The following is a 27,692-nucleotide window of genomic DNA, read 5'->3' on the forward strand; positions in this document are numbered from 1 at the left end:
ATATCAAAATGGCCCTCGGCAGAAAAAAGGTTCCCTGCCCATGGTTTAAAGGCTAAAATGTGTTTGATAAAGGGCTCTGTGAAGGGACAATTGATTATATTAGTATGTGGATTGTACAGTTATACTAAAAAGATTAATGTTGCAATAAATAAAATACACTGTAGCTATCTACATCAATTGAACCCTCAAACACACCCTACCCTAGAAGACCTAAATTGAGTAGTGACAATATGTAAGAACTTTTAAGAGCATAAACAAAATCACAACATACATTTCATAAATAGAAATCTACAGTTTTATTGAGATTAATAGAAACTGGTTTCCAGAACACTATGTATAATACAATGCTGTTACAGTACAGTGCAGATCATCTAAAGTGTCCATCATAAAGAAGCAGCTCATATGGCTGCTGGAACAGTCTGTTTCCAATCCATGGAAGTGTAGTTAAGTGCTGACTTTATAATACGTAAAAGATGCATTGAAAATAAGACGCTATACAGGAGTGTGCAGAGGTTTAACACTGAACACGTTGTACCTTAACAATGACTGAGGTGATTTAGTTCCATACATTGTGCACTACTGATATTACAACACAGTTATCAACTGGTAGCTGCCGATTTGCTAACTTTTGTATTGTAAATATAAGAAATGATCATGAAACAACCCTCCCCTCTCCCAATTAAAAAAAAAGTGAAAATATTAAAGTAAAAAAAAGTGAACAAAAAAAACAAACATACAGGTCCTGGATCTGGGGATGGTGGCCAGTGACAGGATGAATAATTCCTATCTGTGGAGATAATTACTATAGACATTAGTTTTGTGTGGTGATAACTTACTCAGAAATTCAGCACTAAAATATTACTACAAGTCAGAAAACTGCAAATGCTTAAGAGCAGAGTCGTAACTAGACTTTTTGGTGCCCTGTGCCAGAGATACCATTGGCAACCCCCTCCCATTTTTTAAAAAGGGACATAAGATAGTGCACTTGAAAAAGGGCCACTATTTCACGGGGAAGGGCCAGGGAAGAGATAGGAGAGGTCTGGAGATGCTGGGGATAAAAGATCAGGAAGCTACAAGTGAGAATGATCATAAACAGGAAAATTAGCAGGCCCAAACAGTGCCCCCTGCCCTGCACCATGGCACTGGTCACACCACCCTAGTTACAGCCCTGCTTAAGTGTGTTCAACAAGACATATCTAACATGGGATAACAGCAAAAGTGTTCTGTAAGCCATTGCAACCATTCATACATGTCATAATTATAATACGTGTTAAAGCATACATGTTATTTCCAACTAATATTCCCATAACATTTCTTCATATCTTTTGATGTTATAATTAAGGAATCCTTTAAGTTCACCTCAAATATTGTTTTCTGGGATATCTTTTCAAAATGTGTCAGTGAGTAATAACTACACCTGTGCACCTGCTGTGTGACCTTGAGGACCAAGGTTGGCTACCCCTGGTCTAGAAGATACACTGTAATGAAATCAATTAAGACAATATTTTGCAACGCTATACCATATAGTGATGCCAGGGACAAGTTTGTTGCCTCATAACTGTTCCATCATCCCGGATACCTGAGAAAGCTAAAGCCTTGCCAGACACATGTTGTGTACAAAGTGCCATAACTAGGGTGGTGCCACAGCACAGGGCACCACAGAGCAAGGGGCGCCGTTTGGGACTGTCAATTTTTTGTTTTTATTCATTTATTCCCATTTGTAGCTTCCTCTTCCTTTACCCCCTGGCATCTCCTGGCCGCCCCTATCTGCTTCCTGACAGACTCCCCCGCCATCTGGCCACCTCTCCAAGCACCTTCAGTCACATCCTTTTATTTAACATACACAGCTATCTGCTCCACAAATTCTGATGGCAGCCCTGAACACAGCCACTGATTCACGACCCAGGTGTTTCCAGCACACCTTCCAGCACCTTTGCCAGTGAGTTTAGTAGTTGGCAGAGGGTACATACACAGATCTCCCCGCCACTGATATTGCTGCATATACACTACAAGCAGCGCTCTTTCTATACTTCTATACCTTTAGTCGGTGATCTACACTGCTGGCTCCAGGCTTGTGCACAGCTGTTCTGAGGCCAAATCCTGCTGCTAGTGCAGCTTCACCAACGCTCTCCTACATCCACAGCTGATGAGTTATAGTGCATAATTATTGTGCATCATCATTGCAGCCATTGGATACATGCTGTATTTGGCAGTTACACCTGGATAACAGTGGTACAATGGGATCATTACCCCTTCATCATCATATGGTACAAATCAGATTTGTCATGGCTCTTCCCCACGAGGTCACGCACCTTTTTCGGGTGTCCCAATTTGAAAAATTGGGGTGGGGGGGCACCAAAAATTCTAGTTACGGCTTTGTGTGTACATCTGCTAGTTTGTCATAACAAAAAGGATCTGGTGTTGGATCATGGTGTTCTCTAAGAGAGCCACTATAGATGCAAGACATGAGTAGGATGGCCTCTTTCTCCTAGCATACCCAGCAAGAATTTTATATAGAAATACTTCCCATTTCCAAACATTTGCTGTAGAGTGACAATTTTTTTATTCTACCTAGCTAATCTGTCTCAAACTTTGGTGTGCCTGGAAAACTTAATTTAAGTACTACGCTTACAAAATGTCAAAACGCGATTTGATCATTTAGACACATGTAGTTGGTAAGCTTTCAATCCATATGTGACAAGCAAAAATCAAATCTGCCATCTGATTAGGTGACACTTAGGGATTCCAATCGTGGTCAATTTGACCCGAAAATACTCAGGATTCTAAACATTAAATACCAGGTGCTACAGAATTCTGTACAGAGGCAGGAGTAATGTCACTGTGACCTGGCAGTATATTTAGCTCCGTAATACTGCAGCACCAGGAAAAAAAATGGTTTCATTGTGCAGGTTCCAGGGATCAGCGCTAGACCAGAGGGTCAAGTCTCATCCCCTTATAGGATAATATTCACACTAATCAAACCAATTACAGCCAGTGCCATCTCTCTGCTTCACACTATACACCATAGAAAAGTACCAAAATTCAACAAAGGGAGGACAGCAAAATTAATGAGCTTTAGCGGTTGCTTTCCCAGACACACCAGGAGAAGTGAGGGGATTTTTAATTTGTGTTATATATGCTATGAATAGCCCATACTATACAGAAGAGGACATGTCACAGAGACTCTAACACTGGTAAAGGTTCAGTTATGGTGTCAACATAAATGCTGCTTGTCCATCACAAAACAACAAGTAAAAATAAACGCTTATTTTTCAAATAAAGCTTTGCAAAAATAATTTTAAACCCATTTATCATAATATGTGATCTAAGTTATGCAAGTAAATGGCTACCGCCGCTGCCTGCCAGTAATAGTAACGGAGAAGCCTGGGGCACTTACATACTTTCACTGACTCTTGTGAGTTGTGACAGCTACAGCTTACTCAGTGACTTCTGACAGCCTGCAGAATCCTCCCTCCTGCCTACAGGATTGTGCTCTAATTGACTGCAACTTGGGTCATCATCACCGAGTGGGTACTACCTAATATTTTACCTTTAATCACAACCAGGATCCAAAGATTGGGTCCTGGTAATCCTGGATTTCAAAACTGGCTCAGGACTGGATTCCCTACCTACCCACACACACTGCTTGCTGCACTATGTACATGGAATGTATTATTACAATTTTGTAATATATACACTCTCCTAAAATGAACATATCATACTGAACAACTCCTACAAGTGGAGTCACCAGTTTTCTGAATTCTGTTGTAACAGCTTTGCCATAATGTAAGAGTTTGATTGTGTGCTTATTAAGATGATATTGGGACATATGAATTGTAGAAAACTCTAAGCTTATTATATTTTGCAACAAGCCCCAAACAAACAACCAATACCTGCAGCAATACCTGGGTTGCCCTTTCCTCTCAGGCAAAAACCTCCTTCTTTCTATGCTGCCAGTGGCTGGCACTCAGCATTAGTTGCTTGTAAAAATGAAACACCACAGAAAGGGAACCAAGGTTTAAGTAAGCTACTGAATCAGGTACCCTAAGCTATTGCTTAGCTTTACAACAGAGTCCCTTCCCAAACACAATTGGATAGTTAATCACCCATTAGTTAGGAAGTTTTAATACTTTAAAAACAATTTAAAAATGAGCAGGTCATAAGCTGGGTACACACTATATGTACAAATGATGCAACGGTCAACCCAAACATGATATATAGTATACACACTAAGCAATCTTGCAAACGTTGGCACAATATATTGCGTCCAGGGATTGTATCCAATTGTTGTTTCTGTACACAACACACGATTTGCACTACATCATTCATCGCATCGTACCATTCAACGTGCAGCACAGCAGAGGGACAATGCGATGGACAGCCAGGGAACGACCATTTGGGCATACACACTATAAGATGTGTACCATTTATCGTTCTGATTCACGCTGGAGAAATATATTGGACGATAGATCTTATAGTGTGTACCCAGCTTTATACAGGTTGTGTCGACCGTCTGAAATGACTCAAGCAATTAGCAGCATCTTAACAACTTGCACATGTCCAGTTTTAAATTTCTCCAGTCTGGAGATGGGATAGGGGGGTGCTGTAACAGAGTAACCCTGCCATCAGTGGGATTTCCAGGGCAAGGACCAAAATATTTATACTAGATTGGAAAGTGGGGAATGCAGTCCTCCTTTAAAATGCAATATCTGGGACATTTCTGAAAGCTAGTGCAGTCTTTCCCATAGTAACCAATAAGCTTCTAGCTATTTTAGTAGTGTGCTTTAGAAAATGAAACGAACAGTTAATTGGTAGCTACAGAAGAGAACACTACAGCTTTGCTTTTAAACTAGTTTTTATAAATGTTCTCTGTGTGTTAAATCCTAATCCAAAATCTCTGCGCACAGCTTCCTTTCCAGAGTAAAGGGACGACCATTAATAAGTCTAATTTACAAAACATCTAATATACTGAAATGGCTTTTGGGTTTTAAACAATTGTTCCCATCTTGCCTTTTGCTGGCCTAACAAGTTCCTATCACTCACACCACTAGGAAGGAGATAAATGATCATACGTACAGTGCTGAAAAACCACATCTTGGAATGTTACACGGCCTTGAACTTGATATTTGTACAGTAATCCCTACCTCTGTCAGGGTGGGCACTCCAGCCTACATGACCCAGGTTTTAAATTTTGTTGAACAATTTCACAATTATTCATATATCCCACCTCCCCCTATCTTTATGCGACCACAGGGTTTTTGTTTTTCTTTTTTTTTTTTTTGTTAAAAAAATATAGAAAATATATTCAAAAACATATTACAGAAGAAGATAGTGTACAGCTTTCCATCTTACACAGTTATATACACAAACACAGGAACATTGGCTTTTTTTGTGTTTTACAATCACAGGTAAAGCCCTTGGTTCTTGGACTAGATTTATAATGGATGGGGTTAAAATATGTGTCAATGAGACAAGTGCTCAGACACCATCGCAGCTGCATGCATTTGTTTGCATTTCTTTTAAATAAAGCAACTTTAAATATATAGTTTAAAAAAAAAAAGGGATAAAATACGCTTCATGCCATTACAAGTTTAGATTCTTTTCTTGTTTTTTTTGAAGTGGTGGTCAGGGAAGAGGTCAGCGATATTTTACAAAGGAGACTTGGCTGACCCATCGGAAGGATTTGAACTCCATGCACATAAGTTGATATGGAATCAGTCGACAGATTGTTCCAGCGGGGTGGTGCTCAGGTGTCGCTTTGGCTCTGCTGCAGAAAAGAATCGCACATCTTGGTCTCTGTCCAATTGCATGGCCTGCACAGTCTTCTCCACAGCCTCCAGGTGTGGGTTACCCACGCTGGTAAAGTATGCTGGAAGAATGTTGAACAATCAGTAATTACATTGCACATTACTCTTAGATGCCATTTAAAGGGCACTACTATAATTGAAATGGTTAGTAAAAAAAATCTAATTACTTTATGTGGATGTTTCTTTACCCCCAAAAGCCACCCCCATCCCTTAACGGTCAGAATATGAACTTCCAAGAGTGTTATACCATGAGAATGGGAGAACCTTGCCATATGTTGCTTCTCCAGCTCCTCTACATGTCATTTCTCTTATTGGGGAGATTTATAACATTTTCTAAAGAGGACAAGTGGAGGTGTAGAACCAATCAGATTCTTGCTATCATTTAACTAGTACATTACCCTTGCCCTCTTTAGAAGGTTTAAAAAAGCTCACCCACAGTGGATGTGTAAAACAGAGCATGGTAAACACACAGGCCAATCACTGTGTGCTTCTTTTTGCACTCACTATATATTATATCTTGTGCTAGATTTATCCAACAATTATTGCAATTACTGATTTAAAACAAAGATACAAAACTAGCAAGGCCATATTTTTTTTTACAGGATACAGAACAAATACAGGGGAACCAGGACTCCTGGCGTATACCAGTAGCAGCCCAGTCTCCCGTCATCTGTCCTGTACCGTATTGCACCGGTCTCACTGTGGAGGGTCAACCACCTTGTGACCCAGCCATTCATCAGGGATATCAGACCGTGAGCTAAAACAGAATGAAATGCTGCTACACAGTAATTGTGATTAGAGTCTCACATGGTCAATGTCACATTATGACTAATATTATTATTATAGATTATAACGAAGTTGCTGATTTCTTACCATCTCGCCCTTAGTACAGTGCAGATAAGTAACGTGTAGGCAGTGTGCGCTACAGGCGAGGCGTAGGGAAAAGGGTTCTGTTGCCAGAATAGTGGGTGCGTGTGACAAATGTCTTACAAATGTAAAGGAGGTGAGACAAATCTGTTACAAGCTTTGAGAAAATGTATTACAGAAGGAGGTGTGGCTAAGAAATGTGTTACAGAGCCTGGGTGACCAAACTGGGTGAGAGCCTTGCAAATGAGGACTGGCCAGAAATGATAGAGAATCTTTATTCTAGCAACAAATTTAACAACCTTTTCTTTAATCTTGCCATAGTGATGGTATTATCTGCTGACTAGGCAGACTCTCCAGGTAAATGTTGAAGAGGCTGCCTCTCATAGGGCATGTTTCTCCACATCTTAAGCTGCCCACAGCTCTCCCTTTTCCAGCAGCATATTAACAATTTTATTTTTTCACTCTTTTTTTCAAATTGTCATATACAAAGCTAGCAAGTTCTTTCTTCTTCCAACGTCATCCCATCACCTTAACAAGCTAATTGCACATATACTCTCTGCAGCTGCTTGCCAGCTGGTGATAGAAAGTAAAAATCCTAACACCTAAACTCAATTTGTTATTAAAAGGGTCTGGTACATCCACCAGATGTAGTATATGACAAGTATTATTAAGAACTATTAAGATTATTTTATAAAATATGGGGCCCGTAGTTGCCACTCTTTAAATTAACTCTCCTCTCAGATGAATCCACTATACCCATCTGGAGCTGCATTCGCCTGCACCCACCCTTTCATCCGTAAATGGTCATTTGTGAAGGCTACTTATTTTTGTCATGTTAATGATTGTTATAATGTGCTTATATGTATGTTTCTTTGTATGTCTAATGCTTTAATAAAGTATATGTAAAGATCAATGTGCTACATGTGGTTGCATAACAAATGTGTTACAGGTGGTGTAGAGAGGGGCAGAGGTATGACGTATTACACGAGAGATGGGTGGGGGTATGACGTGCTACACGAGAGATGGGCGGGAGTATGACATGTTACAGGAGAGATAGGCAGGGGTATATCATGTATTACATGAGAGGGGCGGGGGTATAATGTGTTAACCGAGAGATGAGTGGGGGTACAACATGTAGTACATGAGAGAGGGGCTGAGGTATGACGTGTTACACAAGAGATGGGCGGGGGTACAACATGTATTACATGAGAGAGGGGCTGAGGTATGACATGTTACACAAGAGATGGGCGGGGGTACAACATGTATTACATGAGAGAGGGGCTGAGGTATGACATGTTACACAAGAGATGGGCGGGGGTACAACATGTATTACATGAGAGAGGGGATGAGGTATGACATGTTACACAAGAGATGGGCGGGGGTACAACATGTATTACATGAGAGAGGGGCTGAGGTATGACATGTTACACAAGAGATGGGCGGGGGTACAACATGTATTACATGAGAGAGGGGATGAGGTATGACATGTTACACAAGAGATGGGCGGGGGTATGACAAGTTACACGAGAGATTGTCAGCGGTATGACATGTATTAAAGGAGAGATGGGTGGGGGTAAGAAATGTTTTAGGTAAGGGGAGGGACAGATGTTGTAGAGGTGAGGGATATGGACACACTCAGCAAGCCCAGATAGACTTATTAAGCTCTCACAAGCAGGACCTTCTCCCATTTCGCCCACCCATATATCTCCATCTCTTACTTCTCGCATGCTCTGCAAGTTTCCTACAGTAGTAAATTCTACAGTTTTCATAATTTAGTTTTAAGCCACTTTTATTTCAGTCCTTTCAAATGGGTGCATTCTCTCAATGTCCCCTGTAGGGCAAAAAAGGCTCTGCATCCCTGCTTTAAAAGAAAACTAAGTTTGAATGTGGTTTAAGTTTCCCTTTGTATTAGAGTAATATAATATTAATAATAATAATATATACAAATATTTATTATAGAACTTTAATATCTATGATTGCACGAGTACAATATGTCTGCTTGCAGAGTTATTTCTATGATCGTGTTAGCTTGCAGAGCTCATATAAAGTACAGTTCCATTGTTTGCTTTCTCCTTCCCCAGAATACCATTATCTTTTCCCAAAACTCACCCGTCAATCTAACTGAGGTGCGAGAATAATCCAACAACACAATAGCTTAGTGTGTCAAATAATAAAATAGGATTTGATACGTCACTGTGTAGGACAACAGTGGGTAGTGTAGCCAGGTTTGAAAAAGTAAAAAAATATGAGAACAGAGAAGAAGAAGATAAAACTCGCTTGTAATCAGTATATATATATATATATATATAATCAGGTATAACAAAACGGTGTCTAGCAAATATATTTCCGTGACTGGTACAAACAAACTTTTCTGAGGTTTGTTTCCCTTAAATATATAAAGAACTAGACAATTTTCGATGTAATAACTAGATAAGATTTTCGCTTGAAGTCTACAGATCATCTCGATGAAATAGGACACATGTTCCAACTCATTCTTAATAAAGCATAGTTTTTTTCATAGACAGAATGACATACATTTATGTAACAATTCTGTGAAAATACACTTACGTTTTTCCAGGAGTGTCTGCTTCAATGCCTTAGCAAGCAGGACTCGTACATTGGGTACAGGATCAGACGCGAGACTTAGCAGGTTGGGTAGCATGTGTGTAACAAACTGCTCTGCAGGCATACATTCCTCATTCACCACCGCCTGCCGGGGAATAATCATCAACAAAACATCATCTCTGCATTCTCTTCTATAAAAGGACCACTAAATCCGAGATTCCAATAGATTTATGAACAGGAGCCATAACATTCACAAGTATACATCTAATTGTTTCAGATGCACATCAGAATGATATTTTAGATAATGGATTTCCATGGGTTCGAAATATAGAATTGGTGCATAAAACAAGCTGGCAGATGAGGTCTGAATCAGACTAATAGCTTTAGGTATAATGCAGTTAAGTCGGCGATATGAAGAATGTCGACATCTGCAGCATGTCCACATTCTGCACAAAGCAGACATTAGGGTTAAGCTGCGGGAGGGGAGAGTTAAGGTTAGGTAGGGGAGGGTTAGGGGCACTGGGTTGACCAGGTCGGCAAAGCAAACCCAACCCACAAGAGATATTGGAATTAACTTATAGCTCACTTGCCAGTTAGTACTAGAGCCACTTTATATACAATAATGGCTTTGCCCTATTATTGTCAAAGTAACCTATATACGAAAATGTAAACATTTCCAATACAGAATTAAAAATATTTCCACCGGCCAATAGTAGTTACCAACCTGACATATCTAGCAACGTTGATAACTCGACAAATCAAACCCACCCCACAAACTAGTGGCCTAGGTGTCATTCTTGACTCTGAGCTGTCCTTTGTTCCCCACATTGAATATGTCTCCAAATAATGTTACATAGATCTAAAAAAAAAACATATCCAGAATAGGAGCATATGCAACACTGCACTTATTATCTTCCGCATTGATTATTGCAATAGTCTCCTTACTGGTCTTTCCCAAAACAGTCTCTCACCACTACAATCCATTTTGAATGCAGCTGTAATTGTAACCTTCCTTGCTAAACCTTAATCGTCTGCTGCTCCACTGTGTCACAACCTCCATTGGTTACCTGTTTTCTACCATATTCAATATAAAATACTTTTACTTACACATAAGGCTATTAACCAAACTACACCAACATACATCTCTTCACTTATCTCAAAATATCTGCCAACTCAACCTTTCTGCTCGAGGTCTGCGTCTCTCATCCACACCATTACTTGCTCCCATTCACGGTTACAGGACTTTTACAGGACTTTTTTCGAAACTGCATCCACTCTGTAGATTACCCTCCCACGCACAAAGAGACTTTCCTCTAGTCTCCAAACCTTCAAGCATTCCCTGAAAACCGTATCAGGATGAAAGATTGACAGTCAATAATTCGACAGCCACAAATGGTCGACATGTTTTTTTTCAACATTTTCAAAGTTAAGGTTAGGCACTTGGGAGAGGGTTAGGGTTAGACTGCCTGAGGGGAAGGTTAGTGTTAAGCACTAGGGGGACGGTTAAGGTTAAATTTAAAAAAACCATGTGCGTTGACCATTTGAACATGTCAACCTTTTAACCCTGTCGACCGTATGGTGTCAACCAATTGACTGTCGACCTTAGTACCGTTGATCTTTTATACCACACCCCCTGAAAACGCAGACAAGCTTATTGAATTCCAGAACCACCCACCTTCATAAACTAGCCTACCCAATCTCATTCCCACTATACAGTCCACACATAAAACTACATACTACATATTTTCTCTTTCTTCACTTTCACATCCTCTGTATGACTGGGTCATACAGCCCACCAAGAACCTCTGCTATCTGACTGGACCATTAAGCAATAGGTAGCACCTATCCTTGTGTATCAATGCCTATTTCCAGAGCCGTAACTAGACTTTTGGTGCTCCGTGCCAGAGAGAGCATTGGCGCCCCCCCCTATTTTTTAAAATAAGAACATAAGATAGTGCACCTGAAAAAGGGCCATGGCCTCATGGGGAAGGGCCAGGGAAGAGATAGGAGAGGCCAGGAGATGCAACAAGTGAGAATGATAACAAAAAGGAAAATAGTCATGGCCCAAACAGTGCCCCCCTGCGGTGGCACAGGTAGTGCGACCATGGCACAGGTCGCACTACCCTAGTTACGGCCCTACCTATTTCCCTATAGATTGTAAGCTTGCGAGCAGGGCCCTCTTACCTCTATGTCTGTCTGTTATTAACTAGTCTTGTTTTATTGCGGTTTGTTCCCAATTGTAAAGTGCAACTGAATATGCTGTGCTATACAAGTAATGGTTAATAATAATAATAGGAAAAACTAAACACTGCGGTCAATCCAATTCTATTTGAAGGCTGCGAGTTGCCGTTGCAACGGCATTAAAAAGCAGGCAATGGCACTGCATCTCGCACACCTTGCGGCCTGCTCCCTATGGGGCTGAGCGCACTTGTATGTGAATTCGGAACTACAGTCAAGTGCGTCCATTGTTGCGATGACTCGCACCTGCGAGTACATCGCATGTAATTGGATTGACAGCACTGTTTTAAATTCTAATGCTTGACTAGGTTTGTCTATATAGTACAATTATACAAATTTAATTCAATAATAAAAAAATAAAAAAAAAAAAAAAAAAAAGACAGCGATGTAAAGGGGCCTATCCATTTATAGAGTTGAAGGTCTGAACGACTAGCGTTCAGACCTTCGAGTAGCCGGGTGCTGAGCGTTACTGAAAGACGTTCACTGAACGTCTTTTCAGTGCTGCCGCTGCTGCACGTCCGGCTTCCTATCTGCTAACATGCCGAACCTGACAACTGTCGTCAGGTTGACCGGCATGTTGGAGATATAGTCGGGGTCGGCATGGACCCAGCGTGCACGCGCATCCCTGGTCCTTGCCGGCTATCCACTAGCAGACTTTCTGCACGTTCCGACCAAAACCTCCTGGTTTTGGCCGCATCGTGCAGAAAGTCGGCAAATGGATAAGCCCCTTAAGAGTGATCATTAACAGATAAATAAATACATAGAGACAAATACCTGACAGATGAAGGCAAATGCCTGGCGTCCAACCCACTTGGGAGAGTGTCTGAACTGCAGAATGAGCTCATTAATGAAGTTAATGCCCAGCTCGTTTTCACCATTTGCATAGAACTTTTGTAATATTGCCACAATCTATGAAAGATAAAATATAACAATAATTTCAATCTGCACATATCTTGATACAAAAGAAATAAAGTTATTAGTCATTAACATTTACAATAGAATTCTTGTGACTGGTGGATTCCAGATATGGTACCCAAACAAACACCATTTGATCTAAAATGTCCAAAGCTTTTAATAAGAAGCACATGAATACAACAAGCACAAGTGAAGTCAAGGGTAGTGCAAAGTAGCTAGAAATTCACATACACCTTCTACTGTCTGACATATGACCCAGGCAGAAAAGCACCAAAACTAGATTGCCATACAGAAACTGGAAATACATTAAAACAACGCTGCTCAGAAAGTAGAATTATTTTGCCATAAGATATCTGCACTCTTATTCCCCAACAGAAAGAACCAATTAGCAGCCGCACATTGAAATGGTGGCAACATTATCCAGCCCTATTCTTGTGTACCATTCAACAGAAGCCCCACATTGGACACATCCGGTTCCACCAGAATAACTGGTATTGGAGAATCAACTTTTAACACCTGAAATTCTACCTTTAGTTTATCACATAAGTAAAGAAGTGATGAATACTAAACAAGGCTAATATATATATATATATATAACCACTGAGTCATGTTTATATTGTACTATAGATGTGTTTCAGGTGCTAAATATGTGATTATATTTTAAACCATTCAAATACGTTATAAAGAAAAAAAAAAACAAAAAAAAAAACTTGGGACTACTGAAGGTGCTTGCCCCCATTTTTAATTATGCAGAATATGCTAGCATAGGCCCCACTAATCATTAAATCAGGCATCACGATAGGGTTAGAATACCTACATCTGTCGGTAAGTATCCTAACTCTACCCCTAACACTCCTCACAGCATAAACCTAACCCTCCCTCCCATGTGCCTAAATCTAACCTCCCCCCACAGCCCAAACCTAACTTCCCCTTTAGTGATTAGCCCTAACCCTTAATCCTCCCCCTAACCCCACTACTAAAAGTTGGGATGCCGGCGCCGGGATTCTGACTGGTGTCAGGTTTACGGTGGCGGCATTCTGAGCGCCAGCATCTCGACAGCCAGGATTAAAACTACATCCCTTTATAACAATTGCTTCATTAAAGTGCCATAACCCTTTCACTGCTTTTCCGAAGTTAGCGCTCATCACAGAACATCAATATCAGCGATTATTTTATTGGTACTCGCACAAACGGCATTATCGGCGTTGGGACTGCCCTAAGTATGTTGAAGTGAAGGCGCCAATCTTGCCAAATGTTCTGTACATTGGGACATTCCTAGATTACTGAACATTTGGCAAGATTTTATATGCTTTATTATTATTAAAACTAGAGTCTCTGTTCCTTTGTAGTCTCTTGAGATAAGTTTAACTGGATTAAGCCTAAAAGATGAGGAGAGTAAAAATAACCTAGCTATATATATTGAATCTGTTAATGTTGTGAAAAAGGAACCCAGAGAGACTTTGGACAGCTGTAGAAGCAGGGTTTTCATAAGGGGGAGACTGACGGGACTCTTGTCCCAGACAATGAAGGAGCCCCTCTCTGCAGCTGTAGAAGAGGGTATAAATGTATAGAAATGTCCTCAACAAAATGGGCGCCACCATAGAGGAGACAAAACAACCGACAATATGGAGTAACAAATACATAGAACACAAGGAATCATCACATTTAATACTTGACAGAGAGAAGGCAACATTATGTCTGCAGGATTAGCTAACAAGCACACTGGGAAACTCCGGTTAACAGCGGTGAGGCAGGGCTAAGATATATCTGTGAGAGGTAGGTGGCTGGGGCAGGGTCTATATATGTGTGAGAGGGAGGTTGATGGGGCAGGGCTGGAGAATATGTTTGAGTGGGAGATGGCTGGGTATGTGTGTGAGAGGGAGGTGATTGGGATATATAGGTGTGTTTGTATGTGAATGAGGTGGAGCTGCCATGAGGGTATTCAGGTATCACATGGATATGACTGAGACAGGGTTAGGGTACCATATCATTTATATGATAGATATACAGGTTATAACAACACCCACACCCACAACCCAAACTAGTTTCAGCACCAATTGATCCCCACCCCTGCTATAGTTCCACCCACATTATCCACAGCTCCGGCCCCCAGGGGCGCTTCCTATTTTGTCAATCCCAGGCTGATGGCAGCCCTGTGTATAAGGCCCCAGACTGGGGAATACTGGTCAGCAATACAGATGTGCACAAGAGATTAAGAGCAGAATTCAATTAGCCCCGGTAACTTAACAGGGGTGAGAAAGGGTGGTAGCCTCTGGCCTGATCATCTGGGGCTATTCAATTGCAGACCCTTTTTCACCCCAGTTAAATTAATATGTGAACAGGCATTAACACATAGGTCTGTGAAATTATCATGGATTCTAAGTGTTAACAGGGTTGCGGAACCCGTTAACATGCCCTTTAACAGGGATTTCTTTTTGATTCTGATTAGACCTGAAAAAAAATCCCATTAAGTAACTGAATAGCCCCGGGGGATCACTTAGCCTGCGATAAATTACCGCAGTTAATTTAATTCCCCCCCATTCAAGCAGAATTTATATATTAAAATATCAGTGTTTGGGATATACAAATTACCTCCTTATGTAATAGGGAGCAAATGATAATGCACATCTGGTATTTAATACTTGTCGGTGCTCAGTCCCTAGACGAATACAATAGCATGTGTTACGTTTTTAAGACCTACTACATAAAAATGTATTATTTTAAACGTATGCAAAAATAAACGCTTGAATAAAAAGATAAAAAATTTGAGAGATATTTGATATATGTAGTCACATTTAGGGAAAAGCCATAATAAAATTCTTCATCTATTCTGATAATAATTTTCTTGACTGGGAATTAGTCACTTTGTCGATGTTCTTGCAGACGACAGTCAATATGATAATGAAAGCAATGCCGACATCTATTGTAATGTTATTTAAACCATTGTAATGGTGTCAGCATGATAATGCTTTATAATAATGTCTAAAGCTATGATGCCGATACCATGATAATGCTTTAAACATAGCAAAAGCAATAGCTTGTACATCGGAAGTATATGCCCTGACTTTGTCAATGACAAACTCTTAGCCCTGGTGCACTTACACACTGAATGTGAATGTATATAGAGGTTGGTATACACACTTGCTTTCTGCAGGTTCAGCATGGATTCTACCTGCTTGTCACTAGCCATTATTAGTGCTTATTTCAGATAGAACTTACTGACAGGAACACAACTGAGGAATGAGAAAAGAAACTTACTAAGAATCAACAAACTGTGTTACTATAGCACAAGGACACAAATAAAAGGCAAATTGCATTACAAAATGATTTGCAGAACAGAAAAGGAATGTACTTACCAATTTAAAAGAAATCCACCGGACCTCTGACACTTTGTCTGAGCAGAGTGTCAGTGCAATTACTCGCAAATAATCATATATGTCTTTGGGACTGTACAGTTCTAGGATTAGAGTCAGCTGCCTGCAACAAAAGGTATGCAAAGATTTCTGTAAGTGAATTGTAGCATCTCCCATTGAGATAATTCAACATTACTGCTTCTAGCAATTAAAGGCAGATTGTGGAACCAGTGTAACTAAGTAGCCACAGAAAAGATCAGTATAGATGGCCTGTATAATATGGGAATCTCATATTTAGACTGCTGGGATTCCAATTTTGTATCCGTTACACTTCACAAAATTATTTGATATATTGGGAAACACTGACAAATTTTATGGGTACACTGTAATATCCCCTAAAAATTATATAAGGTGTTTAGTATGGATTATAAAACCACATTCATTGCTATAATCAGAGATAGAGGGCACACCATTACAAAGCAAAATTATGACCATAAATATGTTAAAACAACATCTATTATATAAAAGCGAAAATTTGTCCTGTCTTTCTATAGAAATCCACAGTTTACAAACCAAGATCGTGAAATTTTACATATGAGCGTATTAAAACACGGCCGAGGCAACTAAATTTTTTTTACATTGAAATGAATTACTGTTAAATTTTTAATTAATCAAAAACCACATTTTTTGCTGTACGCTCATTGTGGGGGCCTTGCACTCAGTACTGCTGTCTGCTGCCTCCAGTGATGATATGTAAGAACTTTCTTATCTGTACTATTTTTACTATATAAAAGTGAAAATTTGTCCTTCTGTCCTTCTATACAAATCCACAGTTTACAAGCCAAGATCGTGAAATTTTACATACGAGCGTGTTAAAACACGGCCGAGGCAACTAAAAATTTTTTAAATTTAAATTAATTACTGGATAAGATATATAAGTGTGCTCCTCAATCAGTCGTTATATTAGGTTTAAAAAACTGGCAGCTGACACAGCAGGATCTGCTACCTGCTAAAAAAGTCAGAGAAGATGGATGTGGAGTGCTGGTTTAAAAAACCAAACAATGATAAAAACAATGTACTTAATCACAAGCTAGCAATATATCAAACAATCAAAACAAATAAATATAAATAAAAATATATAATCCAGTGCTGAGATCTGATCAGGCTCCAAAATACTTTCTTGGGTAGGGGTCTCAGAACAAATATCCAATTGCTGATATATGGATGTTAGATGGTTAAATGATTCTCTATCTTCTTCAATAGACGTTTAACCAGCATATATACCCCAGTTGACAAATTCAACCTTCAGTGTGCAATATGATGTATTGGGTATAATACGAGCGTATTAAAACACAGCAGGGGCAACTAAAAAAATGTTAAATTTAAATTACTGTTAATTTTTAATTAATTAAAAAACAACATTTTTGCTGTACGCTCATTGTGGGGCCTCACGGCATATGGGTAGGGCCTCGGAGCCTGCGTTTTGTATTGTCATGTTTTGTCATGATTTTAATGTTTGTTATCGAAGAGCGCTTTAGCAGGCTTTCCCAGCATTCTCAGCTCTCCGACTATACCAAATTACGCAACAACATTGACTTCTTTCTTCAAACTGGGTCAAAATTATGACTTTGCAAGGACCCTGCTGTACGGTGAGCTGCCAACATATTACACATGGAATGCTTCTCGAAAAGTTTTTATGCAAAGAAAACAGGGAGTCGCTGTAGATGGTCATCCTGGTATCAGAGCAACAGAAGCTCTTGGCTGTGTTTACACTGTACATCCGACAAATTTTGAATGCTTCTATCTCCGAAGTTTGCTTTACACCGTTACAGGTCCTACTTCCTTCGAAGACCTTAGGACTGTTGATGGGGAAGTTTGTCACACTTTTCGTGAGGCCTGTCTAAGGAGAGGTTTGTTGGAGGATGATGTGTAAACAAACATTCTTAAAATCCTGGGCAACGCTGGGTACTCCAGCTAGTAATCTAATAAAGAAGCCTATGTCTCTGAAGCTTCTATGGAACTACTATTCCCAGCATATGGCTGTCAGAGCATGCTGGGGGATCATGGCCCTGTACACTGGGCTATTATCAGAAATACACTATGATGCCAGCGACTTGAAAAATAATGTTAGCCAAATGAACCTGTGTCATGATTAGAACCTAATCATGACAATTATAAAAAAAACATGATCTATTCTAATATCCAAAATTACTTACAACAGAATATTATTCAGCAATCAATATGGATTATCAAACAATGGTTTGATGCATTAACTATTATTTTTTTATTTATTTATTTTTTTTTTTTAGTAAGAGTACCAAGGAAAAGCTGGTCTAAAATTTCATTTCGGGTCACTCCAAGTTCAGTGTATAATCTTTATAGGAAAAATAATGGATCAAAGCAATACGATCTATAATCCGTATTTGATAAGAACGATCTATAAATCTGTAACCACATAACAGATCAATGATATATACATGCCCCTAAGGAACCTATGGAACTTATGTATCTCTCCTAGCAATCAATCTAATGTAATCATATTTTGCATTCTCATATATGCATAAAAAACTCATGCCATGTTCAGTGGAATTAATATTATATATCTGGTATGTTTCGTAAGACAGTTATGATATATTATTAGAACTGTTCTTAAACAAAAGATCAATTAAATCGGCTGTAAAACAGACCAGCATTCCGGCATACCTCGTTCAGTGTTATCACCAAGGAGGACAAAGTATAACGTTTAACACGTAATGGAAAGATTTTTAAAAAGGTTTTTACATCCTGGTGAAGAAAGTGAGCCATTAAACTTCCTATTTAAGCATACAAGCACATTTTACTTCCTGATGTCTACAACAGACCAAGGACCTCTTGTTGGCTTGTATATAATGTAAGGCTAGAAAAGAGGAGACAGCATATCTCACACTCACTCTGCTAATTCATATCGGAACCTCCAGTTCCTGATATTATCTGTGGTGAGGAACTCCTGTAGCTGGTAGAGATACTCATGACGCATGTCTGCATGGAGAAGCTACAGAGACAAAGAGAAATACATCAGAAATCATTGAAATTAATTAGTGACATATTGAAAACTGACAAAACTCTCGTTATTCTTCCTTTAATTTAACTTAATGGAGGCAAGCAGATGAAACTCTTTTTTTTTTTTTAAAGAGTTTATTTGTAGATTTTACAGAAGTAAAATAATACAACAATACATAATTCAATAAAGAGGTATATGAAATAATCAGATCGACAAAAGCAATATGATATCATGTTAGCACATATATCAACAATCCAATCTGATTAGAATAAACATATAGAGCAATACAAAATATTGGAAAAATATACATGGAAAGCAGGACTACGTTGGGGATAGAGAGATGAAAAGAAAAAGAAAGAGAAGGAAAGAAGAGAAAGGAGGGGAAAAATATGTTGGAGGGGACATGGGAATTAAAGAGGAGACCGAGTCCGGAATTCAACAAATAATAGGTGAAATATAATCATTAAAGTAGAAGGTTCGAAAAGCCTGAGGGTAGAGATCCATGTGGTGTGGTGATATTATAGAGAAAGCAGTCACCCCAAACTATAAGAAACTTATGGGAGGTGTTATGGAGATTAGCTGAAATCTTCTCCATGGCCGCCACATGCCAGATTTTATTTATGAGTTGTTGGCGAGGAGGAGGGTTGATATCTTTCCAATGCTTTGCAACTAAACATCACGCTGCGTTTAGGATATGTGAGGAAAGCTTATTAGCATGTGGATTGAGGCCCTCAAGTGGACAGCCAAGGAGGAAGGACCAGGGAGATTTAGTCAGTGGTATTTTTAGTATGTCCGAAAGGACGACAGCAACCTCATCCCAAAATTTGGCTATCTTAGGACATGACCACCAAATGTGAATGTAGGTGCCTGCCTCACAGCAATCTTAGTTTCAATTTCCACCCAGCGGGGTGTTTGAGATAATGTAAACCAGGATATTGCCTGACTTAAATGGGAAGCATAGTAGTAAAGGTTAATAATCGGGAAATCTGTTTCCCCCATTAGTGGTAGGACGACAAAGGGTCAGGAAACCAATGCGGGGAGGTTTGGATTTCCATACGAATTGGACAAACCACCTGTGAATTTGCAATAAGGTTGATTTGGGAACAGCAACAGGGAGGGTCTGAAAGAGGTAGAGTAATCTAGGCATAAGGTTCATCTTGATTGCTGCTATCCTGCCTAACCAGGAAATTATTAGATCACGCCATCAAAGAAGGTCCAGTTTAATTTTTTTGCGCATAGGGGGGAAATTTGCAGAGTATAAAGTGTCGTAACTGTTTGTTATGTAGACTCCTAAATATTTCATTTTAGAGGGGTGCCAGGAGAAGTTATAATTGTGACGCAGGAGATCCAAGGCCCTATGTGTCATATTAAGTGCAAGAGACTCAGTTTTAGAAAAATTTACCTTAGAACCCGAAAGTGAGCCGTAGTCAGTCAATACTTGAAAAAGTTTCGGGAGAGATGTATGAGGAGAGGTTAGGGTTAGGAGTATGTCATCAGCGAAAAGAGATATTTTGTATTCAGATTTTCCAAGTGACGCACCCCTAATATCCGAGTCAAGGCATATTTGTGCTGCAAGGGGTTCAATGACAAGGGCAAAGATCAGAGGCAACAAAGGGCACCCCTGTCTAGTGCCATTAGTTATATGAAAAGGGGACGAGAGAAGACCATTGACGGAGACCCTAGCTGAAGGGGTAGAGTATAGGGCCAGGATGCCCTGGAGAAAATTACCGCCCAAGCCGAAGGCCCTCAAAGTTTGAAACATGAAGGGCTAGCAGATCCGGTCAAAGGCCTTCTCAGCGTCCAGGGAGAGCACCAGGGCTGGGGTTCGAGTAGAATTAATAGAATGAATGAGACTAACAACTCGCCTAGTGTTGTCTCTTGCTTGCCTCCCTGGTATAAAGCCAACCTGATCATTATGGACCAAGTCAGGCAGCACTAAATTCAGGCGGTTAGCGAGTATCTTTGCATAAATCTTGACATCAGTGTTCAACAGTGATATGGGTCTGTAATGGGCACAATTGGAGTGGTAGTTACCTTCTTTGGGAATAACAATAATCCTGGCCTCAAGGGCCTCTTTGGAGAAAGAACCACCAGACATCACACCATTGAACACCGTGGCAAGATGGGGAGAGAGTAGGGGGGCAAAGGATTTATAGTAAGTAGCTGTAAAGCAGTCAGGGCCAGGGGCCTTATTTGCGTTAAGGTTTCCTATCACCTCTGTGATCTCCTGCGACTCAATTGCAACGTTTAAAGATTCAAGAACTGAAGAGGATAATTTAGGTATATGACAGCTGGCTAAAATGTTTTGTACTGAGTCCACAGCAGGTAATACAGTGCCTGCGGAGGACGAGAGGTTATATAAATTAGTATAAAATTTACAAAATTCCTGAGCTAGATTTAATTGTCAAAACATTGTTCTGCGAAAGTTTGGAACGTAGTCTAGACGCCAGTATTCTGTCAGCTTTATCCCCCTTTTCGTAAAATGTTTGATTAAGCCATTTAAGAGAGGTCTCAGCTTTTGCTGTAAGGAGAAGACCAAGTTCACCTCTGGCGGCTACAAGAACGCGATAATCCTCCGCCAGTCCTGATGCTTTGTGAATTTTGTCCAGACGAGCAATGAGATCCATAAGCTCAAGAAGCCTCTTGCTTCAGGCCCTCTTGGCATGAGCCGCAGACTTAATCAAAGACCCTTGGATCACAGCTTTGTGGGCATCCCAGAGAAGCTGGGGAGAGATTGTAGGGTTAGAATTTAGAGATAAATATTCTGTAATCTCAGAGGCTAGTTGTGACCACAGGGTAGGATTCATAAGGAGCCTATCATTAAGGCGCCAAATATGAGAATTATTACGAGGAAAGGGAGAATCAATATCAACTGAGAATGGGGAGTGGTCTGACCAGGTGCTGGGGTGAATACTGGCGTCTAGAATTAGTTGTGCGGGGTCAATTCCAAGAAAGATCATATCCAGCCTTGTATGAACATCATGGACACGTGAAAAAAGGTAAAATCTTTAGCAGTAGGTTCTTTAACGCACCAAGAGTCAAATAGGAGGTGTTGGGAGAGAAACTGTTGTAATGCATCAGAATTAGCACGAACCGAGCTAGCCGACGATCGTGGGGGAAGCTTAGATCTATCAAGCTGTGAATCTAAGGTAGTATTAAAATCACCTGCCACGACCACTCTACCTCTTCTATGTTGGGACAGCAGCAAACTCAAGGTACGGAAAAAGCGCGGTTGTGCAGAGTTGGGGGCGTAAATATTAACAAACGTGAAAAGGGTACCATCCAGTTCCCAAACCAAGATAAGGTATCGCCCCTCTGGATCCCGAACAACCAAGGAGGGAGTAAAGGAGACTCGTCTAGAGAATAGTATAGCAACACCTTTCTTTTTACGGGAAGGGTCATAGGATGGCTTTTAAAAAGCAGCTAGTAGACATGAGACTGCTGGATATTTGAGGTAAGGCTGTCAGAATGGGGTGCAGGAGCAATGTTTTTTTAGATCAAGCATGACTTCTTGAGCAAATACTCAAGAATACAGCTGGGACCATTTCGGTGCCTTAAATGGTTGCAAAAGGAATCATTTGTCCTTTGCTACATACATTGCTGTACGGAACAAGATTAAATTCACGTTCAAATAGGTATATTTTTTTGTCAGGTATAGGAGTTTGTTATACATGGGTATTGTCTATTACAGGAAAATGACAATGGTCTGGTGTTTCGCCCACCTGTGAGTAAATTAGCAAAAGTTGGACATGGATAAGACACCACAGTAAAGTATGGTCTTAGATTTAACCTACACAATCAAAACTCAATGAGAAATATATAAACTACGTCATTAACATTACCTTGAGAAAATCATACAGATGCTTCAGAACGCCAATGCGGACTTCATCCAGATCTTTCAGGAATCCATTAAAAATGGGAACAAGATCATCCGCTGTCAGCTTATCCCCAAGAATGACGGCCAGTTCATGGATGGAAAAGGCTAGTGTCCGTCGCACCTTCCACTAAGCAGAGAAACATTGCACGCTCATATAATATAATAGATTTGACTGTAATTTGCATCCACTCTAATGCTCTAGTCTAAACCATTACATTTGTTCTGCACAGCAGATAATTTTATTTACAATTTCATTCATCATGCACAGGATGCTTTGCATATGACTAAGTAGTGATGTCATTATAACAGCTAGTCATACAGAAGAAACAACTGCAAACCATGATCTGACATGTTTTGTGAATTAGACAAGAAAAAAAAAATACACTAAAATCACTAATGATGTGTAAAAAACAAAAAAAAAATCCCAAACAAACAAAATTATAGGGATCAAAGTATTGGAAGCAATGATTAGAAAGGAAGAGAGCATAGGTCAGAAGTGGAGCAGATGCGTCGAGCTGTGGTATATTTTGTGAAAATGTCAAACATGCATGAAGGGGAAGAGTTGGTGGGGGAGAGCAGCTTGTATTGAAACCTGGAGAGAATTGGGAGCCAAATAAAAGAATTGCAGAATGGAGAGGAAGATAAACATTGACGCAGTTTTCAGGACAAACTAAAGAGGAAAAAGGTGGGAGTGGGGATGGCTAGCTAGGAGGAAATTGCAGTAGTACAAGCAAGATGATGAGAGAGTGGATCAAGGTTTTGATAATACACTGACTGAGAAATACACTCTCGTAACTTGGCAATGTTGCTCAATAGGTGTCTATAGATAGTTTGGAAATGTGGATGTTAGTCAAAGACACACTGAAGCAGTGGTCATGAGGAATAGCGATGTTATAAGAGGGAAAATTGAGGAGCTTGGTATATGGACATGCTGAGTAGCATTTAGACATCCAGTTAGAAAGGCAAAGAGAAGGAGATAAATGTTAAATTTGGGTGTCATCAGTGCACAAGCTGAAGGAGTGGATGAGTTTACTGAGAGAAGAGGTGAAGAGAGAAGAGGGGGCTGAGAAGAGAGTCTTGACTAACTCCAACAGATAGAGGAAGAAGGGAACAGGAATCAGAGATAAAGATATTGAATGAGTAATTAGTAAGGCAGGAGGCAAACCAGGAGTGTTGTGAAGGACAAGAGAGTGGAGGGTGTTATGGAGATGAGGGTAATCAACAGTGTCGAAAGAAAGGTCAAGGATTAGGAGTAGAGAGAAACGGCTCTTTGACTTGGCTAAAAAGTAGATCATTGCTTACTTTAGTTACGGTGGAGTGGAAAGAGCGTAAGCAGGGTTTTAGAGAGTCAAATTAAGAGTTAGTGGGTCAGGTGGTTTTAGACAAATAGTTTTAGGAGTTTGGAAATTAAGTGGAGGAGAGAATGGAAGGGTATCTTTATTGAAAGATAAGACCATGTTGGAAGGCAGAAAGGAAGCTGCCAGTGGAGAGGGAACTGTTGAAGAGGTGAGCTAAGGGACAGCAGGCTGTGATGACCAAGGAATGGAGCAGCTGTGAGCACAGGGCTGAGGGGGCAGGCTGAGGTAGAAAGGTAAGAGTGAGGTTCTCAGAATCTGTTACAGGAGAGAATGGAGCTGAAAGAAACAAGATGAATGGAAGATGAGGTAATTGTGATGGAATTGGGTTAGTCAAATGGAAATTTCTCAAATGATGGTGTAAATTTTGCCTTTAAGAGGCTAAGTAAGAGGGATTAGGGCAAAAGTGCAGGTTGATGGTGGAAAAAGTGGACAGTACAGAGGTTAGAGATTTGACACGTTTGCTTGGCAAGGGAGAGAGGTGTAGTAGGTGGAAAGGCAAGTAGTCTACAAAAGAGGAAGTAATCCATCAACAGCTGGAGTACCATTTCAAATATAAGACTTCTACAAGCTCTTACAGGGGTTTTCCCCACAACTTTTGATTATGTAAAGCAGACGGAAAAAAACGTGTAATAGTTTGTATATGGTGCTATGTATATTACAAAATACATGTTTGATATAAAGCAGGCAATCTACTTTCATCCCATACCTGGACATCAGCAGCCAAGGTCTCATAAGTGTCTTTAAGAAAATGCCAATTTTGCCGTCCCAGTGTAAGAGCCACTCCTGGAAGACTGTATGCACAATGCTTAGTAATTTCTGTATCCACCGTCTGGGCGCGGACCGGGTCAGTCATGGACAGATATTGGTCTAACAATGGCTGTGGAACAACATCCTGAGAATACAAATGGAAGGTAGTTCTTGGTCAGAGGTGCCAACAATTATTGAAACAAATTGTGAGCAAAAAGGAAATAAAAAATTACTAAAGATTGGTGGATGAAGCTTTGATCAAATGTACAAAATGGAAGGCATTTCTAGATTACATAAAAAACACCTACTTGAATCCTACACTTCTCCTCCAGGCAGTCACTGATTTCCTCTTCTTGGTAAGTAACAATTGGAAACTGAAGTTCACTGTCTGATGTCTGTAAGAGAGAAAACACAGAAATATTTGTGTATACCCTGGGTGTTCTTATTGTTCATTTGACTTCAGTATCACATTTTCATACACAGTTACACTTTTATTTTGTAGTTTCAAAAGTTATCTAACTATAAAAATGCATAAATGAATAAAATATTGCAAAACAGTAACGAAAGTTATGGGGTGTATTAAATGAAAGCCAAATTGCACAGTACCTTCATAACAATACACTGGTTGGAGGAAACACTCACTGGGCTTTGAGTGGGGAGATCAGATTCTGCTTCCTCTTGATTTGTAGGGCTTGGACACTGAGTGCAGACATTGGTTGGTGGCTCCTCAGGCAGGTGGCTGCTCTCTTGTGTGCTCGCTGTCTCTTCCTGGGTTACAGAGTCCAGCTCTGCAGCTCGTAGAGCAGCAGATAGAACCTGGACCTGGGCTGAAACACAGGACAAGCTAAATTCTTATGGATTCTGCCTGGAGTGCAGAACGGACTATAGCATAAGCTGTAACGAGCATACAAGTGACTATTGTATGAGCTGCAGAGAGTTTATAAGCGAGTGCCACAAAAGAGTAATGAAATGTCTTTGAATAAAACATGCCAATGCATAATGCAACATGTAGGAGATGGATACATAGGATATATGGGTAAATGAACTACAAAGAAAATATGTAAAGACTAATTTATGCACGGCCTATACATATATATTCTGTAAACACATTCTTCGTCTCCAAAGCAGAATAAGGACATTAGATTGCTGCAGAGAAAGGAATAGTGTGCTTATGTCAGTTACATTAGAAAAGTAGACATCACTATTCTCTATATATCTAATATTAGGGAGGAAGGAACCTGCGCTGTCATTAACTTATAGCACTATTTAAAAAACCACCGCTGCTGTTGTAAAACCATCAACAAAAATCTTGGGTGAACAGAAACTCTGTAGTAACATACAAAATGTAAAAACAAAAGAAGAGACACCATGTCTGGCAGCAGGAGTGTAATGAGTAGAAGTTTTCTACATCTTGTGAGTAAGGTTGATGTACAGTATGTGACCTCCCCCCCTGATGCAAAAGTGATATTTATTGAAATGGCTATATTTATCTTAGCCATTATAAAATCCCATATACAATGTTTGGATTTATTAATATTAGACCATTACCTTGAACATCAGGATCATCCATGTGTCCCTGCAAACTCTGAAGGACTTTCTCTATGTCACTGCTGGCCATGTATGTTTTGCAGAGTGGTCTAGGTCCTGATTCTACCCCAGAATCTTTATTTGCCTCCGCTACAGGCAGCAATTCCAGCTCTTCACTTATGTCAGGGAGTGGGCTTCTCCAAAACAGGAAGGAGTTAAACACATCGGCAGGCCGTCCCTCTGTGTACAGGCAGTTGGTGGGTGATCTCTTGCTGTGGTTCCCTTCATCTTCATCCACGGGGTGACCTGTAATCTCTCCACTATTTCTCTTGGGAGATTCTTTTGGGTCTTCCCTGCTGCTGGACTGGCTGTGAGCTGTAATGTCACACTTACCATGGCTAGAAATGAATAGGATAGTCACACCCAATGGATCATTACAAATGTAAATATTAGCCCAAGGTAAAACAATATATTATCTGGAAATCCATTATTCAGAGAGTTACAGAAGTTAGAAAATGAAAAAGATAAATAATTGCAGCTAGAATGTGATAATTACCAGAGATAATTACCAACTCCTGTGGAGCACTGCTATTCACTGTAACAAAGAGTGGAATGTGTCACACTGAAAAGTGCTGATACACAAACTAGAAATTAAAAAAGAAAATGACTGCTGCTGTTCTATGATTATGTCAAAACTGATCACCAATCTCCTGCTCCTCCTAAAGTCACTGTGAGGTAATGAGGAAAGGAACGTTATACACAGTCATGATCGGAATCATTATACCGCCGGACGTCAGCCCGGCGGATGAAATAGCGATGCCGGAAGACCGGCAGATGAATATCCCGACAGGGGAGGTAAGTAGGCTATCCCTAACCCTCTACCCCCCCCCCCTAAACCTCCTTTAGGGGTGCCTAACCCTAACCATCCCCCCAGTGCTTAACCCTAACCTCCCCCCAAGGGTGCCTAAACTTAACCCCCCCTCCCCGCACCCTAAACCTAACCTTCCCAGGGGGGTGCCTAACCCTAATTCCCCCGGGAGGCCCTAAACCTAACCCTCCTAACCCCCGCGGCTATCCGATCCAGACGCCTGGCTTACCTACTATTGGTATGCCGGGCGTTGGGATTTCGGTGTGGGGCTAATGATAGGCGTTGGTATTTAGATGCCTATCATTAGTCCCATGCCGGGATTTCACTGTCGGGAAGCCGGTGGTCGGCATTTTGACCGCCGGCTTCCTGACTACATACTGTCATGATCACTCATTTTTGTTCTACTACAATCACCTTGAGGAGCTCCACTAAAGAATTTAATATGAGGTGAAAGGTTTAGTGTTTGTCAAAGTTTAAATGGAATTTGGTATATTTTAGTCATAGCACTCCAAATTATGGACAAATCAGAA

General features: G+C 40.3%; 1 protein-coding gene across 2 annotated transcripts in view; it reads right to left on the reverse strand.

The window, feature by feature from the left end:
• Positions 1-321: 321 nt before the first annotated feature.
• The window catches only part of LOC148519001 (serine/threonine-protein phosphatase 4 regulatory subunit 1-like), a 78,197-nt gene continuing 50,826 nt past the window's right edge, over positions 322-27,692 (reverse strand). The window contains exons 11-20 of one of the 2 annotated variants that reach the window (XM_088476744.1): positions 26,316-26,692; positions 25,410-25,594; positions 25,076-25,162; positions 24,727-24,912; positions 22,628-22,789; positions 18,676-18,776; positions 15,749-15,869; positions 12,252-12,386; positions 9,243-9,384; positions 322-5,869 (exon numbers count right to left, since the gene is read on the reverse strand). In XM_088476744.1, coding sequence (XP_088332870.1) covers positions 5,715-5,869; positions 9,243-9,384; positions 12,252-12,386; positions 15,749-15,869; positions 18,676-18,776; positions 22,628-22,789; positions 24,727-24,912; positions 25,076-25,162; positions 25,410-25,594; positions 26,316-26,692 — 1,651 coding nt within the window. In that variant the 3' untranslated portion in view covers positions 322-5,714. Of the gene's footprint in view, positions 5,870-9,242; positions 9,385-12,251; positions 12,387-15,748; positions 15,870-18,675; positions 18,777-22,627; positions 22,790-24,726; positions 24,913-25,075; positions 25,163-25,373; positions 25,595-26,315; positions 26,693-27,692 lie in introns of both variants that reach the window. The other variant, XM_088476743.1, reaches the window with a different exon arrangement.

The sequence above is a fragment of the Taudactylus pleione genome, unplaced genomic scaffold, assembly GCF_031769625.1.
Source record: "Taudactylus pleione unplaced genomic scaffold, aTauple2 ptg000192l, whole genome shotgun sequence".
Taxonomy (NCBI): Eukaryota; Metazoa; Chordata; class Amphibia; order Anura; family Myobatrachidae; genus Taudactylus; species Taudactylus pleione.